This window comes from Mus musculus, chromosome 2 (genome assembly GCF_000001635.26).
Source record: "Mus musculus strain C57BL/6J chromosome 2, GRCm38.p6 C57BL/6J".
Lineage (NCBI taxonomy): Eukaryota > Metazoa > Chordata > Mammalia > Rodentia > Muridae > Mus > Mus musculus.
The window spans coordinates 23,139,474-23,160,462 of NC_000068.7; the positions used below are offsets into that span (position 1 = coordinate 23,139,474).

At 39.8% G+C, this 20,989-nt stretch overlaps 2 protein-coding genes across 5 annotated transcripts in view; one reads left to right on the top strand and one right to left on the bottom strand.

The window, feature by feature from the left end:
• The window catches only part of Mastl (microtubule associated serine/threonine kinase-like), a 39,486-nt gene extending 22,935 nt beyond the window's left edge, over window positions 1–16,551 (bottom strand). Inside the window, exons 1-7 of one of the 3 annotated variants that reach the window (XM_030251977.1) lie at window positions 16,206–16,396; window positions 11,515–11,652; window positions 8,712–8,859; window positions 6,569–6,708; window positions 5,891–5,979; window positions 1,026–1,132; window positions 435–582 (exon numbers count right to left, since the gene is read on the bottom strand). In XM_030251977.1, coding sequence (XP_030107837.1) covers window positions 435–582; window positions 1,026–1,132; window positions 5,891–5,979; window positions 6,569–6,708; window positions 8,712–8,804 — 577 coding nt within the window. In that variant the 5' untranslated portion in view covers window positions 8,805–8,859; window positions 11,515–11,652; window positions 16,206–16,396. Of the gene's footprint in view, window positions 1–434; window positions 583–1,025; window positions 1,133–5,874; window positions 5,980–6,568; window positions 6,709–8,711; window positions 8,860–11,514; window positions 11,653–16,205 lie in introns of those variants that run through there. The other 2 variants (NM_025979.4, XM_017319214.1) reach the window with 2 other exon arrangements.
• Window positions 15,969–20,989, top strand: part of Yme1l1 (YME1-like 1 (S. cerevisiae)) — a 43,819-nt gene continuing 38,798 nt past the window's right edge. Inside the window, exons 1-2 of one of the 2 annotated variants that reach the window (XM_017318939.1) lie at window positions 15,969–16,241; window positions 20,719–20,850. In XM_017318939.1, the coding sequence (XP_017174428.1) occupies window positions 15,984–16,241; window positions 20,719–20,850 (390 nt within the window). In that variant the 5' untranslated portion in view covers window positions 15,969–15,983. Of the gene's footprint in view, window positions 16,242–17,031; window positions 17,259–20,718; window positions 20,851–20,989 lie in introns of those variants that run through there. The other variant, NM_013771.5, reaches the window with a different exon arrangement.

The following is a 20,989-nucleotide window of genomic DNA, read 5'->3' on the forward strand; positions in this document are numbered from 1 at the left end:
GAAATTCACCCAACAATCATTTAGGTAATTGAATATGATTGTTAGCAGGACAGTTTATTCTATGAACTTATAAAATCTACTGTGTTTGTCAGAAATGGCGTATATGTTATAAAATATAGGAGTGCTACAGACTGTCTAAAGTTATTAAATTGCTATTAGAAATATAAAGTTTTGGCTAGAGAGATGGCTCAGTGGTTAAGAGCACTGACTCCTCTTCTGAAGGTCCTGAGTTCAAATCCAAGCAACCACATGGTGGCTCACAACCATCTGTAATGAGATCTGATACCCTCTTCTGGTGTGTCTGAAGACAGCTGCAGTGTACTTACATATAACAATGAATAAATCTTATAAAAAAAAAAGAAATGTAAAGTTTTGAGATATTTTTGTTCTTTAAAGCACACACTTGGTAGAATAAAATACCCTTTTATACTCACATGATTTTAGCAGTTTGCTCGAATAAGAAGTCGGCTCCTTCTGATCTACAGACATAGGACAAATGAATCCTCGAGAAAGTTGTGCAGCAGACTTAGGGGCTGAAAACATGTTTGCAGAGTCTTGATCTTTTTCTCCAACTGGTGTGAACTATTAAAAAGCAAAACTGAGGTCAATGAGATGGTCAAGGTGAAGGCACTTGCTACCTAATGGCATGACTTCAATCCCAGTTCTCCATGTGCTGGAAGGAGAACTGACTCGTTCAAGTGTCCTCAGCTTCCACTTGTGCACCGTGGTGCACACACTACACCTACATGTGATAAAAACATTTTAAAAAGAAAAAAATACTAAAAGCAAAAATTAAACACAAGTACTAAGAGCTTCATCTTCAGATGGATACAGCATCTGAATTATATCTATCAGATGGATACAGCAGATAGATGTTCTACCACCTGAATAAAAAAACTGCCAAAGGTAATCCCATCTCAGGCTCGGTACTTACATCCATCCTATTTTTATTTTAAAGCAGACTTTAAAATGTGAAGTGATGATCATGTAAAGGTAGCTTATGAGTTTCCTTATGAAGTACTTACAAATCCCAAAGAACTGATGAGAGATAAGACTTGTCCTGGAGTTCTTGAATAATCTTGCTTAGGTTTAGACATTGATGGTGTTGTGAGAATATCCATCATATTGATGTCTATACATGCAAAGGAAAATATGTGAGTATATTTAAAACCTTTGTTTATCATTGAATATATAAATAATCACATGTTCTGAACTTTGTCTTTTTATGTTAGAAACTGTACCCACAGAACTGGCTGGTATAGGATACATATATGCAGAGGCAACATTTATAATTAATTAACTAATTGAAATCATTAAATTTTTGAGAGTTAGAGATACAGCTCAATGGTGGAATGTCTTGCCTAGCACAGTATGCATAAGGCCCAGGGTTTAAGTCTCTGGACTGGAAAAAAAAAGTTTTCTTGAACAGCCTTGTAGAAAGGTTGAATACAGTGAAATAACCCAGAATGCTATCAGTTTTTCAAGAAACATTTGCTCACTAATTATCAGCTATTTCAGTACAAGCAATTGCCACTGCTGTTGTCTATTCACCAAAATGATATTGTATGGCTTACAATCTCACAACCCACACTCTCTCATTGTAAGATATAGAGACGCTACCATGTAAAAGAGCTAGGAGTTTCCTCATTGCTGGCTAGTCATCATAGTACCAGAGGGTGCTAAGGACTGCCAGGGAGGGCTTGGGGATGGTCAGTAACAGTTTTATCAAGTTGCAGATGCTTACTGCTGCTAGACTAGAGGCAGACATGCCCATTGGTGCAGTAGTGCTAAGTGTGTTATGCAGGTGACTTACCACTAGGCTCTCAGTGGATTTAAGTCCTGCTCTGAGGGAACGAATCGCCTGAAACTCTAAACTCAGTCAAAAGTTCATGGCTGGGGATGTATTAGGTGCTCAGGAGGGGGAGGTCCCTACTGTTCTTATTTTGACAAATGGATATGATGTACTCATCAAATTACCTTCAAAATAATTATGTTTATAGCCACAGATCACTGTTGCTGTTGGTTCTGGCTAGAGCAGTGTACTTTTGTAGTGCACTCAGTAAGTACAGATGCTCATATCCAATCCAAATGATAAGAACAAGTGACTGCTGAATGCTCAGCTGGCAAGCTGGGTGAGACTGGTGTGGAATTCTGACTTGCAGGAATGACTACAGTATTCTTAAATTTAAGCCAACTGTGATCACCTGACCAATACCTACATAAGATTAGGCCCACCAATATGATGCTGTGGGGAGAGGAGGTATTAACACGTTTTCTCTTTTCTGAGGATCTATATGTAGTTAATGGTTTCTGGAGAAGAGAGAGTTCTTTCTCTGAGTAGCCACTGTTAAGGGCACACACTCTAGTAAATGACCATACTATAACTAACTGGGCATTTCAGAAAACACAAAAAGATCTGAAAGCAACAGAAGGACTGATTGGGAAGAGGAAGGGGATCAATGGGCGTGGGGTGACAGGGTGAAGTATGTGTGTGAGTACCACTAAAATACATTATAAATATGTGTGAAAATTCACTGGTACCTGCTAGACTTAAAAATTATAAGCGCTGAAATTAGGCAAGATAATTTTTGTTATAAAGTACTGAGAAAAAAAAGGAAGTAAGTTAATTCAACTATGGGCCCTTTATATCATCTAATACGTTAAGCTTAGGTCAAGAGAGAAATTAATCTATTTTATTAGCATGTTTCAATATATTTGAATGCTTAGTGACCAGGGAGGGAACTGTTTGAAAGGATTAGAAGGATCAGGAAGAGTGGCCTTGTTTGTTGGAGGAAGTGTGTCACTGTGGGGTGAGTGTTGAGGTTTTCACTCTGCGGAGCAGGATGTAAAGCTCTCAGTTACTGTTCTAGTACTGCTTGCATGCAGCCAGGCTCTCTGCTAGGGTGATAATGGATCAGTCCCCTGAAACTGCAAGCAAGTCCTCAGTTAGATGCCTGCTTTTATAAGAGTTGCTTTGAGTCTCTCATAGCACTGTAACAGTGACTAAGATACTACTTTAAAATAACTCAACGCTGAATTAATACTTTATTATTTTACTTAGATGAAAAGTAAAAGTCTGCTTTATTTGATGTAAGTCTTTAAGAAATGTATTCAACCTGAAACCCCAGCTCTTGGAAGGCTGAATTGCTATGAGTTTAAGGTCCAAGGAAGGACCTGTCTTAGAACAAAAGCATTATACTTCAAGTCTTAACATATCAATTTCAGCCGGGCATGGTGGCGCACGCCTTTAATCCCAGCACTAGGAAGGCAGAGACAGTCGGATTTCTGAGTTGGAGGCCAGCCTGGTCTACACAGTGATTTCCAGGACAGCCAGAGCTATATAGAGAAACCCTGTCTCAAAACAAACAAACAAACAAACAAAAAAACCAAAAAAACATACCAATTTAATTTGTCTCACACTGATGAAACAGTTAAAAAAAAAAGGAATAATAATCTTATATATTGTAGGCCTGCCTTACTTTATGACAAAAAATGACTTAAACATACCAATGTCATTCTTATCCATTTTTGCAATAACTGATTAGGAGCTGGGTTTGTTGTTTACATTATAAGAAAGCTAACATAGTGAACCTATTATATATTATAGAACATCCCTAATGGAACCTCATATAGACTGCACAATTATCTCTGAATCAAGAGATGTAAAAAAATCATATGAAGTGGGATTAGGATGACTATAAATACTTTCATATCAGTTTAGGTAAGACTTTTACCTAATTTAGGAATAATTGTAGACTTGTATTTTCAAACAATTAGAGCTTACAATTTTTAGTTCCAATTTTACATTATTCTTCATATATTAAACAAACCTTTTGAAAAAGCTGGGTGTGACAGCACATTCCTGTATACCTGTGCTCAGATACAGAGGCTAGAGAGACAGGAAGACACAAATTCAAGGCCAGCCTGGTCTATATAATGAATTTTAGGCTAGCCAGGGCTATAGAACAAGAATATGTGTGAAAAGTCCAAAAACAAGGGCTAGTGAAGTGGCTTAGTGGGTGAATACATTTATTCCCCAAGTCTGGTGACCTGAGTTTGAACCCTGGAATCCATGTAAAGGTAGAACTTATTCCACAAAGCTGTCCTCTGACCTCTACACATGCCATGTATGCCTTCCTATTATGCACATAGACACAATAATAAATAAATAATCCAAAATCCAAAACAAAAAAGTCTGCCTTTTCATACAACCCTTTTGGTGTCTGTATCTGTGTTGGTGAAATGCAGATCTAGGGCCCTGGATATGCTAAGCAAGCACACTACTCCAGGTAGTGTAGCATTCTCTTCTCCAGCTTTCTTTCCGTTTGTTTTTTTTTAAGCCTCTAAGTTAGTACACAAAGGACTTGATTTCATCAACAGCATCTTTATACATTGTGTGTTATACCTTGTTCTCATTCCTTCCTGTCCCCTAGCATCTCCTCACCTCTTCCCAATGGCCCCTCTCTTCTTCATCTATACTTCTTTAAAAAAAAATGTATTTAAGTATACGTGTGTGTGTGTGTGTGTGTGTGTGTGTGGGTGTGTGTATGTGTGTGAGAGAGCTCAAAAATGCATGTGTGTGCCTGTGGAGGCCAGCAGAGAGCATCAGATCCCCTGGAGCAGGATTATAGGCAGTTGCAAGCCCCTGGAAGTCAGTGCTTGGAACTGAACTCTGGTTCTCTGCATGTGCAGCAAATGCTTTTAACTGCTGAGCCATTTCACTAGTTCCTCTTGTATACTGCGGAATCAGCTCTCCTTCCAAATTGGTAATTTATCATCTTGCCACATTTCTATGATTGAACTTAAGTCTTGCTTCAATTCATTATACAATGGTACTGCAAATCACTTTATTCACTTACACTTTGTTCTCTAGACACAGTGCCTAAATAAATCTTAAAACACAAGATCGACAGACTAGGAATGTAGCTTAGTCAGGATGCTTGCTTAGCATACAAGAGGCCTTGAGTTCAGTCTCTAGTATTTAGAAAACAAAACCAGATACAGTCAGGGATCTCCTTTTATAATCCCAGCACTTGGCAGGTGGAGGCAAGAGCTCACAGATATTTTCGGCTACATAATAAGTTTGAGGACAACCAAGAACCCTGTGTTACTCTACCTTCTTCCCCCCAAAAGCTCATATAAAATCAGAGAGAATTAAAATATTTTGTCTTCTTAAATACACAAAATTTCTCTTGACAGCATTAAGCCAATATAAAATCTCTTTAGAAAAACTGCCCTTTCTCTCTCTCTCTCTCTCTCTCTCTCTCTCTCTCTCTCTCTCTCTCTCTCTCTCTTTCTTTCTTTCTTGGTAGTTTTGTTTATGGGGCAGTTTCCTTTGTGGTATTAATAGTGTGAGATGTTACTTTGTTGTTTTTTATGCTAGCATTTTAAAAATTTCTACTCAGAAATGAACTTATTTCCATACATACAGGAATAAATTGTATCTATCAAGGTCTTGGTGGTGGCAAGATGTATCTGCATAAGTTTTAGGAATCAGCTCTGGATTATATTGTAGTTTAGTCAGTTCATGCTTAAATATCTATCCTGACTCAGCACTGATGAAGAGAACAGTGGCTGGCAGTTCCATTTTTAAATATCTAAGGAATTTTAAGGACCTTTGACTATCCAAGAACGATCTTTTACTTGTTTGTTTCCTCTTTCTCCTCCTCTTTTTTTTTTGTCCTAGAATTGGATCATTTTAAGCAAACATCATGCTAACATACCCCAAGTCTCTTTTTAATGGGACAAAACCAACATTACATACTCATTTTTAGCCTATCTCAGAACAAACAGCCATCACATTTTATCAAGTATAGTAAAAAAAAAATAATGAAAGAGTCTCAAAGTTTGTTGGGTTTTTAAAAGGGCACTTACCTGCTATCATTCTTACCTCTATTCAAAGTAACTTTGGAAAGGCCAAAATCTGTCAGTTTAATATGACCCTCATTGGAAATAAGCATATTGTCCGGTTTCAAATCCCTGAATATAAAAACACAAAAAAACCCAAACAGATACTGAGAAAAGTAATTTTGATGTTAAAATACCATGTAAAGTGGGAGGAATTACAAGAGACAACTGTAGTTATTTCTTTTAAAATAAACTTAGAGAAAACAGCTCTCAGAAATATCTGTTACATATTGGAATCTATAAAAATTTGTGTGGTTCAATACTAGATTTTGTTTGGCATTATTTTTGGATATCTCATCCTTCTGCCAGTGCAAATTTACGTCCACCTCTTTCAAGGAAGGCATGATTTAAGCTTTAATAGAGCAGAGCCACTTAACCTTTCTCTGATCTGATGAAAGGTGGGACCACACACTCTGTCACTGTTGTATGTGGTATGGGAGTGGAAAGATATTCATAATCTCTAATTAAAATGTTGTTTATGTTCGAAGCAATATTTAACAAAACATAGGGAGGTTAAATAAGAGCTAATACAGTCTCTAAGTATATATTACAACTGTGCTGTAGTAAACTAGGCATGTCTTGTATGTAAGCAAGGATTTTCTGCATATATGAAAGATTCAAACACAATCTCTTTAACAATGTATAGAAAAGTCAGTCTTACCTATGGATGATTCCATGTCTGTGCAGGTAGTCTAAAGCCAATGCTACTTCAGAAATATATTTTATAGCCATCTCTTCATCAAAATAACCATATATATGTAGGAGAGACTTGACATCTCCACCAATAAGATACTCCATTATCTATCAAAAGAGAATTTAAAAATAGTTTTGAAATATATAGTGTGTAGGCATTAGTTTTATTTTTGTTTAGAATAGTTACACAATAAAAGTTATTTTTATTTGTGTTATCACTTATGCACCTGAGTGGTAAAAAAATTTTTTTTTCTGCCCCATCTTTCCAACTACTGGGATCATATAGGCATGCACCATTAATCCTGGTTTCTTACTATTTTTCTGGTGAAAAATTAAACTGGTCAGTTACACAAAAGTTCTAAGACTATTAGAATTACTTCTCACTTGCCAACATTTCCGTTCACAAATTTTTAGCGTGGGCCAGATCTGGTTTCTTCTCCATTCACATATTTAATGTTAATATTATGAATTGTCCTGGCTAGTTTTTATGTCAACTTGATATAAGCTAGAGTCATCTGAGAGGAGGTAACCTCATTTGAGAAAATGCCCCAATAAGCCTATAGGGTATTTTCTTAGTGATTGATGGGGGAGGGCCCAGCACATTGTAGGTACTGCCATCCCTGGGCTGGAGATCCTGGGTTCTGTAAGAAAGCAAGATGAGCAAGCCCCAAGGAGCAAGCAGGTAAGCAGATCCCCTCCATGGCCTCTGTAACAGCTCCTAGCTCCAGGTTCCAGCTTTCTTCAATGGATATGTAACTTAGGCCATGTAAGCCCCCAAACCCTTCCTTCCCCCAGTTGCTTTTGGTTATGGTGTTTTATAACAGCACTACAAACCCTAAGACACATATTAATGTCTACACTGTAGTAAATATGCTGTTCAGGCTAGTCTTGAACTCCTGGGTCCCACAGTCCCTCTTGCCTTGGCTTTTTTATTTCTGTAGTCACAGGTACACACCACACCTGGCTAGTGTTCTATTTTTGCTGACTAATTTGATAATAAAAGTTAATGCACTGTTACCCTGAATTTTTGTTTTGTTTCAAGACAGGGTATTCTGCTGTCTTTCAAGTGCTGAGACTGTGGGCTTGTCCTGTGACGCCTGACTTGCCATTAAACTTAACCTGAATTGCCTGAATAAGGCAGCCTTCTGCAAGTCCAGAGCAATAAGATTCTAATATGTAGTATATATTTAGATTTCTATGACCATCTCAATATTGTTTTTTATAGCTTCCCTCCTAGTCCTAGTAAATACTAGACCACAAAACAAGTTCTTTGCTACATTTCTCCATTTCTCTAATCTGGAGCCTATGTCCAGTGTTTTGTATATGTGCATCTTTCACAATAAAATGTTGAAGAAAACAGGTTTATTTACAGGAAGAAGCTTTTTAATTTGAGGTTTTCGGTTATTTCCTCAAGATTTCACATTATGAATACTGGGTAGAAGTATCAAAGTGATGTTCCCCTTTCAGTGATGGCTACCAGCAGACACTCAGAGAGGACTCTAAATCTTTGAGTTGCCCTCCATCCCCCAAAACCTGGAGACTGATCCCAGGCTCTAGTGGACATTAGACAAGCACACTACCACTGAGCTCTATCTTCAGGCCTCTGGATCTCTAATAAAGTCCTTGATAGTGTTGACATTATTTGTCTATGGACCACATTTATAGCACCAAGATGTAAGAATCTAAACCAATAATGAAGTTAGATGTGATAGGTAAGACACGGTCTATTATTAACTGTCTAGAATGAGTGAAATAGAACTGGGGATAGAGCTCTGTGGCAGGGTTCTTCCCTTGCGTGTGTACAGCCTTAGGTTTGGGCCCCAGTACCACATATAAAGAGTAAGCCAAAAACAACAAGCAAAAGAAATATTATAGCTGTCTAATTATTATAGTAATTCTAGAGTAAAGACAAAAAGCTCCACGTTAAACAAACACATCTTCCACTCACTGTTGTAATGGGACTGAAAGCTACTGGATACCAAGAAGTTAAACCAGTCACAGTCATGGTTTTTACATACAAACATGCAGAATAGGGTGCTGTCAAAGCATTTGGAGACCTCAAGAAGAATTAAAGGATTAAGCAGAGGCAGACAAGCAGAGAGATAGCTTACCGATCCGGGGTCATGTCTGGCTCCAGCCCCATCTGCATTCAGCTGCAAGTACATCCCCTCTCCAAACAAAGCAGTTGGGTCACCCTGACCCATCCTCCCTAGCAGACCTTATTAACTCTCTGTGGTCAAACACATCTTGAAACATATCCTGAAAGCAGAGGTAGTGGGCCTGTTCAGTCTGCACTAGACATGCACTGTCTAAACATGAACTGTCAAGGGAAAGGCTCTATTTATGACCGTATGCCTATGCATAACTGGGCATATATGTAATTAAAATCAGATGCATCATAGGAAATGACATGCAGAGTGGACCACAGTTTACCCAAGCTTATCAATCAAACAGAAAACTCCCCAAGTCCTTCCCCATTCAGTCAACTCCTCTTCCTCCTGGAAGACCCAGGCAGCACTGAAGGGCTTTGGAGCAGATTTCTCAGTCTGCTATTCCTGCTCAACTGCCCATTCACTGTGCCTTTGAATAAAACTTGTTACTTGGCTAGTTCTGTGTTTCTCTAATTCCTGGAGCAAGATGCTAACAACCTAGAGATGTCTGGTCCAGGCTGATAACAACTTCTACCTTCTTTGGACATAGCATTCAACTTTGGACATAGCATTCAAGGATATTACCTTTTATTCTGTGAAGAGCCACATAATAAATTTTAATCTTTGTGGGATTCTAGTACAACTGTTTCACTCAGCCATTCTGACACTGCCAAAGACAATGATGACATAAAAGAATATGACTAGGTTCTAATCAGACTTTACCTCCTGACTAACACTCCAAGTTCACTGTAATTTCCATGTATCAGAAGTCTTTTCTTGGTATTGTGTGGTATGTGCATAGGGGCCAGAGGACGTTAGGAATACTATTCCATCACTGTCTTTATTCTGTGACGAGGTCTCTCTCACCGAATCTGGAGGTAGCTTGGTGAGAAGCAAGCTTCAGCAATCTTGTGTCTTTGTGACCTGATAACACTGGTACTACCGGGGTGTTTATGATCACGGTTGCAGGTCCTCATGGGTATGCAGCAAGAACTCTTATCCACTGAGCTATCCCAACTTCAAACAGTAGTCTTTAACATTTTCCCCCACTCCAGTGCATTTTTAAAAGCAAGGTCTTCTGTCTTCAGGGTAGCCTCAAACTTCTTTTGCAGCTGAGGATAACCTGTAACTCCTAATCTTCTAGCCTCCACCTCCTCAGTGCTGGGATTAAATGTGTATACTACCACACCCAGTTTATTTGGTGCTCGGGACTAAACCCAAAGCTTTAAAAAAAAAAAAAAAAAGGATTACGGATTACAAAGCTTCTTCTTAGCTAGGTCATGGGTCACAGTGGTCTGCAAACACTGGCTTAGAAGATGGAAATCAATTTCTCTTATATTTTATATTCATTTTCTATAGTGAATCACCCTAAAGAACAGAGTGCTATTTTGAGTTTTTTGAAGGTGCCCCCCCAACCTTCCTCTCTCTCTCTCTCTCTCTCTCTCTCTCTCGGTAGGGCCTTCTGTATAGCTCCAGCTGGCCTAGAACTTGCAATCTTCCTTCTTCTGCCTTCTAAGTGCTGATACTATAGATCTGTGCCATCTTGCACAGCTTTTAACTTTGCTTTGGAGGTGAATACCCAAACTTGCATCCTCACACCAAACTTACTTCCCTAGAATCAACAGGTGTCATCTTCAGCATCAGAGTTCATTACCACCTAGTACTGAAATTCACCTGACTAGAGAAAACAGAACCAGACAAAGACCTGAAACAGTTTCATTAACAATATAATCACCAAAGGAATGGTCAAATTCATGACCAAATACTGGAATTCTATGTTGTCAAAAGGATTCTATGTTGTCTGCTGCCTTCAGAGAAAACAGACAAGGCTTACTGTATGATTCCACTTGCCATTCATCTGAACTTGTGGCTTGTTAAAAAATAAAAAGAAAGTCGGGCATGGTGGCGCACGCCTTTAATCCCAGCACTTGGGAGGCAGAGGCAGGCGGATTTCTGAGTTCTAGGCCACTCTACAAAGTGAGTTCCTGGACAGCCAGGGCTATACAGAGAAACCCTATCTCAACAAAACAAAACAAAACAAAACAAAACAAAAAACAAAAAACAAAAAACAAAAAACAAAAAACAAAAAAAGAAAATTGCCTTGTAAATTCACCTTGGTGCAGTAAAAAAGTGCTCAGCACTATGCTACAAAACCTTCTTCTTTTCCAAAATTTCTATCTTATTAGATCTTTGTACCATACTTAACACCAGTCTAAATATACTTGAAGGTTTATTAAAGATTGGAATGGAATAAATCATCAGGTACCAGGCAAGTTCTTAGAACAAGTTATCATTTTTATAATTTGCCTAAAGTATTTAGATGAGGTCTACTTTAAATTAGTAGGCTTTGAGAAAGCACATTATTCTCCAAAATGCCAACAGATCGCAAACAATCAGTTGAAGGCTGTTAACAGGAAAAAAGATCAAACTCCTCGAAGTAAAGGAAAGCCTGCCCTCAGACGGCTCGTAGAAATGGCAGCATTAATCCTTCATCAGTCTCTAGAATAACAAGTCTACCTTGTAGTCTGGATTTGCCACCTACTAACAGTTAATGGTCAGATTCCTTAAAAATGGATCCCCACCCCCTCATATGTATAACTACAACCAATTGGCTCTTTTTCTCATTAAAACAACATGTAAGGTGGTCAAGATCATTAAGCACCAAAGTAGGAATTCATATGCAAGTATGCTTAACACAAATACTATGCTCTAGATCACTGGGTTCAGTGACTGCTGAGGCAAGAGTACGAAGCTGCTCACTCACCAAGTAGATGTTGCTTGCTGACTGCAGTGAGTAATAGAGATGCACAACAAAAGGGCTTTTGCTCAGTGCCAGGGCATCTCTCTCAGCTTGTACCTGATGAGTCATATTTTTATTGATCATGTCTGCCTTTTTGACAACCTATAATAGATAACATGACAAGAGACACATTTACTCTCATTAAAACATGTCCAGAAGTTTCAAAGTCGACATCATAAAAACACTAAGAGAGAGAAAATATACAGATGCCATTTAGATCTGACTGACATCAGGAAACTGCCAGAAAAATATTTCAGATGGTGAAACAAGTTAAAAAACGTTTTCAAGAAAGCACTGTGTTGGAATTTGGCAAAGTACCATGCACTTCAGAAAGAAAATGAATTAATGCCTGACAGATCTGTATGTTTGTATGAAAATTTCATTGTAACAAAGTCAAAAGATAGTAACGTTTCTAATAAGCCCATCCAATAACCAGTTAGTTAATTAAGTGAATATTAATATATGTTTACATGTAAACATACACATATATATTTTACCTTCCCATTCTTAGGAACAGAGTAAAAATGTCAGGGGCTGGAAAGACGGTTCAGTAGTTAAGAGTGTGTATTACTCTGCCAGAAGATCCAAGTTCTTCTCAGCAGCCACATTAGGAGGCTAACATCTGCCTGTGACTCCTGTTCCAAGAAATCTAGAACACCTTGACCTCCATACACGTGATGCACACTCACATACATATGATTACTCTCTGCTAGATGGGAATAGAGTAAAAATGTTGGGGGCTGGATTCAGACTGCTGAATGCTTAAAATACCTTGCTTTTATAGAGGACCTGAATTTAGTTCCCAGCACCTATATGGTGTCTCACAACCATTTGTAACTCTACTTCCAGGGAATCCAACATCCTCTTAAAGCCTCCTTGTGTACCAGACATACACATGGTACACATATATATATAGTCAGCCAAAATGCTAATGCATAAAGAAATCTACCCCATTTTTAAGGTTGGAAGCCTGTTTATTTCATGAATGATGAGAAATGGTCATTCTGGCAGAAGACTGTAATATCAGTATTTGGGAGGCTGAGGCAAGCCTGGACCACAGAACAAGATTCTAATCTTAAAAAAAAACTCACAAATTAAATTCTGCCTTACAGAAACATCTTAACTATATCACCATCCTTATGTATCTGAGGCTGGCTTTGAATTTAATATACAGCTGAGGCTGCCCTTGAATTCCCAATTCTACCACATTCACTTCACAAGTGTTGGGAGTACAGGTGTGTGCCATCATATCCGGCCAAATTACACCTTTTAAGTTTCAAGGTAAACTGGCTTAGAAACAAAACTATATGCTAAAACTGGAGCATTAAATGACATAGTAGCACTGGGATTATAGAATTCTCAAAGAATTAGTGAAATATATTTAAAAAAAAACTGCAATTCTTGCCACCTACAACAAGCAGTAGAGCTGGTCCCAAGGCCATGAGAGCCCTGGGTAGCACAACAGAGCTGGCCCTGGTGGTGTGGGGCGGGTAAGCCACTTCAGAAGGCCTGAGAGTGAGAGAGCTGGCTCTGTTCTCTTGCCAGTCTGGGCAGTAGTTGAGCTATCCACTACTTGGGGCAGTGCTGGAGAGTCTGTCCTGGTCATGTGGGTGTGGGAGAGCTGCTGGGCTAACCAGCTAAGCTACCACCCAAATCTGGATTTTGAGTTGTCTCACCCCAACATCTACACCACCTATGAACTGCTGTAGCATGTGAAGGGACTGGTCTTACAGATTAAAAACTGCAGGATTTCCATGACACAGGGCAGCAACAGGATATATCCAAGAGAGGTCCTGGTGAAGATCCAATATTGATAGTGTAGCAGAAGCCAAAGTCCTCGAAATGACCATTTGTAAGTAAAAAGTGTGGGAAAAGGCTATACTGTGGGACACACTACAGCTTCCACAATGAGATGTTGTTTGTTTTCTTTTGGAGGGTTGGTGCAATGATGGAAGGTGGGTATAAAGGGATGGGGAGAGGAATATGGGATTGGCATGCATGATGAGAAACTCATAAAGAACAATAAAAAATACTGGAATGTTTATTACTACCATAAGAAAAAGGCACTCATTAAAGTATTTAATAAAATGATAAATACATGACACATTTTAGCTTTACCTCCTTTCCTTATGAAAACCAAGGGAAAGACTAGGGATGTAGATCAGCGGTAGACCACTAACCTAACAGCGGTAAAGCCCCAGGTCTCTCTCTCCCAGCAATGAAGAGAGATTAACAAATCAAGCCAACAACATGATTCTACCTATCATCTCACTGGCAGAAGCTCTATGAAGCTTATGAGGTGGTACCATGCCAAGGTACCCAAAATATTTTCAGGAGAGATTAACTGGTGTTTTCGTATCAATAATTAATGACTGCTTGAGGTGTTAAGAGAAGGAAAAGCAAATATCTCAGCAACATACAAAGTAACAATTTCAGTGAGTTGAGTTTGGAAAATCAGAGAAGGTTTCCCGGGAATTAAGTAAACCTCAAAACAAAACAATGGCTGAAAAGCCTAGAAAGGTAGAACAAAAGCAGTTAAGAAGGAAGCAGGATAAACTTAAGTCCTGAGGTGTGGAAATAAGTCATGGCTTTGAGGGACCAGTTAGTTGCCTGGATGTTGCTTTAATATAGGTTAGGTGGAAGATAAAGTAGAGATCAAGGGCCAAAAATTGGGAATCTGACTGAATTTTTAAGGACCCTGGATTTTGGCCTGCAAACTGCAACCTAAAGAATGGATTAAAGTAAAGTTAATGATTCTAGTTAGGAAACTACTCCAACCAACTAAGTACAGAAATTCAAGCCGATGAGCCTCAAACCACCAGGCAAATGAAAAAGGAGGAGGAGGAGGAGGAGGAAGAGGAAGGAGAGGAAGAGGAAGAGAAGAAGAAGAAGACATCAAAGACCATACATTGTATGATTCCATTTATGTGAACTATCCAGAAAAGGCAATCTTGCAGAGATAGAAGGTGAGTTGGTACATAGGGCTTGTTGGTACATGCCTGTAGTCGCTTCACTTAGGGGATGGAGCCATACGTATCAGTAATTTAAGGCTTGTCATGCTCAGTTCCATCATATGTCTGAGGCTATTTGGGACTGTCAAAGAGAGACAGAAAACAGAGAGAAGAGGGATAGTAGTTACCTGCTGACATATTAAGGGAAGAGGTACTGTGAATAGGCAAAAAGGTAATTTTTTGGGCTATGGAACTATTCCTTAAAACTGTTTTTTTTTTTTAAAAAATTCATTTATTTATTATATGTAAGTACACTGTAGCTGTCTTCAGACACTCCAGAAGAGGGCATCAGATTTCGTTTAGGCTGGTTGTGAGCCACCATGTGGTTGCTGGGATTTGAACTCAGGACCTTTGGAAGAGCAGTCGGCGCTCTTAACCACTGAGCCATCTCACCAGCCCCTAAAACTGGTTTTCAATACTATTTAATTTACAAAAGTCATCACTGAACAAGTAAGTGGGGAGAAATCCACTTGTGAATGAAAAAAGCAAAACAAAACAAAAACAAAACATTTTTTTCCAGAGGGACAACAGGAACAAAGGGTATGTGGTGTATTGATGAAATATATAAGGGCAACTCAAGTTTCTAGCCTGAAGGGTAGAGGTGACATTGGTACTATTAAAGGGAAAGAAGCAAAGGAAGAGGTCATTTAGGTAGTCAGGTGAAGGGGCTGCTTATCTTAACTGTGTGCTAGTCTCCAAGCACTGGGTACCAGGAATCTGAGCCAGCCAGTAGCCTCCTTTGTCATGTTTACAATGTAATGTTCTCATTACAAAGTAGTAATGAGAAGCTAGGGTGGACAGAACAATTTTAAGTGAACACTGACTGTTTTTACGATCACATATAGATAAGAAACGCTTGATTTAGGACACATTTCTTTCTACTTGCTCTATAATAAATGAACTTACAGCTTACGTATCACGATGGAAATCTTGAGAAGCAAAAATTTTGGTTTTGCATCACTTGCTCCTGCTTATCAAAGAGCTGGAATTAAAGCATCATCGGAAAGTGACCATTACAAACGTAATCAAAGTACCGAAGTTAATCCAGGTGAAGCTCAAGTTAGTAAAAAAGCAAAACAAACTCACAATCCCGGTGATACTTTAAATAAATAATACTACAATTAAAAACTTTCACAATATAAATTGTGTCACAGAAAATTCGAATATAATGCAGCTTCCTTTTGGTAAGAGTGAGATTTGAACTGTCTACAAACCAATCTTGTTTGTGATAGCAAGATTTCGGCTATTATGTATGTCAAACAAGGAAAACATAACCAACAAGTACTTAAGGCCGTTTTGATTTGAAACATGACTCAGGAGTCATGGGTGTGGCTTCAAGCCTCTGCCTTCAGTCGCAGTTTTCTCATTTGTTAACAATGGCCAGGGCACAGTTGGGTAAGTTTTGCTATTTTCACTGGGTTAATGATTCTCAGTATACAGAGAAGGGCAGGGCAAGGGAAAGGACAGACACCTGCTCACTGCAGTCTGCCTAAACGCCCACAGTCAACAAGCAGGACTGTGCAGGCTTCTGTAAGCCGGGCATTCCAGGCTAGTGGTACAGCAGCTCCAGAGTTTGTTCAACAACTCAAAAGGGAGGTCCGCGAGGGAGGACCATTTAAGACCTTCTCGCTTCTGACTGCCTACCTTCACTGCGTACAACTTGCCGCCTTTCTGTCCCAGGTACACTTTCCCGAATGCACCACGGCTAATGGGCTTCACTATGGTGAACTCCTCAATGGAGGGTGGTCTTGGTACCGGGATCCTACTCACGCACTCCTCTATCGCCGCACCTCCTTCATTCTCCTCACTTGCCGAGGCGGACTCCATTGCTGCACAGCTCGCCCTGCAGCAGCAACTCCCGCCAGCTAGATTCAAAAGGTTTCGCCTACGCCGGACGCCTCCCGTGACGTCACCGCGCGTCTGCGCTCTGCCGGCTCCCTGTAAGCAGGCATCGACGGGTGGGGGCCGGCGGCACTGCTGGGCGCAGTCTGCGGAGCGCTAGGCGGAGCCGGCGGCGCTGCCGGAAGGGGCGCTGGGCGGGGCTCAGCCGCGGATACACGGGCTGTTTTTGTGACGAGGCAGTGCATTCTGGCCAATGAGCAAGGGACTAAGACTTTATGTAGTCTGGTGGGGTCCTTCCGAGTCTCAGTCAAGATCTGCAGTTCTCCCTCCCTCCGCATGAGCTAGAAGCCAGGCCGACTGTTAAGTAAAGCAATGGCTAGGGATGATGTGTGGAAGCTAGCGAAGCCACAGAATGTGGAGAGCCTGGGTGAGCGTTAAGTGCGTTTGACCGCGTACTGAATTCAGAAACAGAGTAGGAGCGACTAGAAGAACATCCAATTTATTGTGGAGGTGGTGATAGGAACCTCGAAAAACCACCCCAAAGTGACAGAGTCCCCGGAAGAGGCGGAGCGCTGACGGGCGGGGGCGGGGTGAACGCGGAGGCTTGCTCCGGAAGCACTGTACCTATGGTCTTCCGGGGCAGATGTCGTCGTAGCAGCTGTCGGGAGGGGAAGCCATTTTTTCGTTTCTGGGAGGAGTAAGGGAGAAACTGGGAGAAAAGCAAAGAGAAATAAAGAGAAAATAAAAGGGCTCAGCCCCTTTCCTCGGAGCTGAAGCTAAGAAGCAGTTTCGGCTGGCCGGTAAGATCTCGAGGGCCCGGAGATGTTCTCCCTGTCGAGCACTGTGCAGCCTCAGGTGAGCCCAGCATTCAGGCGTTTTCCTGCGTCCCTTTTGCGACTTTTCCCCGGATGCTGTAGTAGAATCGGTGTTTCTGAAGCAAAATTAGTGAGGGAAGCGACGAACCCTGTTTGAGTCGCAGGCTGAAAAGGAGATCAGGGGACAGTGCTGAGACTATGACCTGACACTAACCGTGGTGAACATCACATAGCGTATCCACTGGCTTGCACAGAATTTCTGTTGACAATTCAGGGACTGTTTAGGGTTGGACAGTCTGAGATGGGGATTTGTGAAATCTGCGAGAAAGGTAAAGAAGACAGTGTTCTTTCCATCCATCTATTTCTGATTACCCTTTTTTCCTTTCAAGCCGAATTTAGTTCAAACATACTCTAATAATTCGAATAGCATCACAATTTCTTTCTTTCTGGGTAGAATTAACTTGTGCACATTTTTGAATCATTAGATTCTTGCAATTAAATTTTAAACATTTTTTAAAAAATCAGGACCCAAATTATGTTAATTTTTCCTTGTTTCATTAAAATTTGTTTTCTTTTTGGGGGGGAAGGTGTTAACAATGTTTAATTAATTAATTAATTATATTTTATTTTTTGAGGCGAGGTTTCATTGTCTATCTTTGCTGTCCTAGTCCTTATTATGTCCAGGCTGGCCTCCTAAGTGTTGGGATCATGGCTCCCACCACCATCACACCAGATGCACCATCAACTTGTCTTGAGGATTATTCCTTGGGAGGCAGGCAGAGAATCTAGAGATGTTACATAGTGAGACTTGTCTCAAAAGACTGCCCCCCCAAATGTTCGTTACATCTTACTACCTGCCTCTTTTTGTGTTCCTATGGAATTGGTAGACTAATGGAGAAAGGAATTGCTTAGCTGCTACTTAGGCAGCAAGCGAACCAAGCAAATGTAGATTTCTCCTAGTCACTGGAAATAAAGATGAACAATAAACGGATATTTCGCCGGGCGTGGTGGCGCACGCCTTTAATTCCAGCACTTGGGAGGCAGAGGCAGGCGGATCTCTGAGTTCAAGGCCAGCTTGGTCTACAAAGTAAGTTCCAGGACAGTCAGGGCTACACAGAGAAACCCTGTCTCGAAAAACCATAAGTAAATAAATAAATAAATAAACGGGAATTTCAGGCAGACAGAAAAATATAAATATAAAATCCTGTGAGGAACAAAAGTCAGGCCCATGTGGCAAGAACAGAGTGGCTAAAGGGAGGTTGGAGAGAAGCCTTGAGGCAGTTACAGAGTTCGATTCATTTGATTTCTGTGACCAGGTTGTCATTTGGAGGCTTGCTCTGGCTTCTTGTGTGGAGAATATGAAAGGGCAAAAGTGTAAGTGTTGTAGATTTAAGGATGCTGTTGCTCTGACACAGGAAAGGCATTCAGTAATTATGGAAAAGAAATTGCTTTGTCTAGTGTGGCACCTCTAATTCCAGACTTGGTGAGAGGGTCAAGAGGATTAGGATTTGGCAGCCAACCTGTCTCACAAAAATTAAAGTAGAGAAGAAAAGAAGTAATAGAATTTCACTCAGTGTAAGTGGGAGAGATGGTGGAAAGTGATATTTCTGTGTTGGTCAGCTTGATACAAGAAAATGCTGTTTTTTTAGGATGACAGTGTCTGGAGAAGTTTTAGTAATTAAAGATGTCTGATAGAGACTGTTGAATATAATATTAATTTATATGAAGAAAGCATGGTGAATAGTATACCATCATGAGGTAGACAGCATAACATGGTAGAAGAGCAAAAGAACAAGGGGGAAACCCACTCTGGTGGCGTAAAGACTGGATTTCCATGGCTTATATACTTGCTTATTGTGGGTTTTGTACAACCCCATGTAGCACAGAGCAGTTTGTAGTTCTGTGCTATTCTTCCTAGCTAATCGCCTTCCACCTCTTACTGCTGTTATAGTGGAAACTGAATTAAGCATAATTTTTAAAGGGACTCTGCGTTCACAGCAAGAAGTATAACACTGGCTAATTTTAATGTCAGGGGTTGAATTAGTTAAATTATTAGACTTGGTTTATAATCAGAGCCGATTATTTTATTCACTTAACAAAAATGCCTATTTAGCATTCTCTGTATTCACACTTGTCATGGGTTGCAACATAGAATACTAAAGTAGAAAAAATACTTGCCATATGGAGTTTATCTTTTAGTTGGATAATATGCTACAACAAAAGAAATTCTTAATTTTTGTAGTCTTCCTTGTGCCAAGCTTCTGTTGTATTCTTAGAATTTCTTGAGTTATGAAGCTTATGATTTCATAAGCTCCATGGATTACATTTGTGTTTGTCCTAACGAGATAACTTGAATCTGCAAATAGTCCTGGAATGGGACTAGTCAGACCAGATAATTTCATCATACTGTAATTCCCACTTTTGGAGGCAGTAATTGTTGAGCCGCTGGGTGGTGAGTTCCTGTGCAGAAGGGTTTTACATTGTAACTCCATAGAGGGTGTCCTCCACTGGGTGTTCTTTCCAGGCCTTGCCATATGTACTTCTTTCAGATGTTCTTATGGCTGGTAAATGTAAGGAAAGTGTTTTCATGTGTTCTTTGAGCCATTTCTAACACAGGGAATGAAGGGACATGTTATGAAGTGAGGTAATATAAAAACCAAACTGTAGAAGATTTTCAAGTTCTACAAGTGTTAGATTTTAAGCAGAAGCATGACCTAGCAGACTTTCATGATGGTGACTTTTATCTCTTGCTGGTAGTGTGGTACAGCTGGGGAAGGGCAGAAACAGATTAGCTAGTGGGATTTAGAGCAAGATGGTGGCAAAAAATCAGAAAATTCTTGGTGTGAACTTTTGCTTTTAATGTTTGTGAAGCTTTATTTTGCCCCCTCCCTAATAGTTGTTTTCTCCAGCTTTTTCCCATTTGTTTTAAATTTATGTTGAAAAAAATTGTTTTATTAGTGTGCATCATTTGTCAAATTACTTCCTTAGAATAAATTTCTAGAAAGTAGACTTTAGAGAATGAAAGTCTATGTATTTCAAGTTAATTAATTTTTGTGTCAGTGTGTAGTCCTCCTGACTGGCCTTGAACTTTATATAGACCAAGCTAGCATTGAATTCAGAGATCTGCCTTGTCTTCCTCCGCATGGCTGTGATAAAAAGTGTGTTCCACCATGCCTGGATTCTAATATATCCAGGCTAGTGTCATGAAAGAACAAACCAATTTTCTTCCTGTCAGCAGTAAATGAGTATGTTTATGTTTATGCCGATCTCTGTATGTGTATGTGCTTGTGTTGTGTATGTGGTGCTGGAGCTCAGAGATCATCATTTACACTGATGAGGGGTGCTAGCATGGAGCTGTATCCCAGCCTCGCCATAATTTTGACATCTGGTGTACTTTTAACTGTTAACAGGTCTAAATTCTGACTAGAAAATAACAGATTGTTTCTGTTATTTTATTTTTCTAATTAGACTGCTTAATTTGAACTTCTGTTTTTTCCTAGGTTACAATTCCTCTCAGTCATCTCATCAATGCTTTCCATTCACCAAAAAATATATCTGTTTCTGTCAATACACCTGTTTCTCAAAAACAGCATCGAGATACAGTTCCTGAGCATGAAGCTCCCAGTAGTGAGGTAATAGTTAAGCCGAATCTGAACTATATGAGAAAGCCTTTTGGTATGGTGAATTTTAATCATATATTTGGTCAGATATTTTCATTTAAGCATTTATACCAATGCTTGCTGCTTTCAGCTTATCTTTGTAATTAAAGGC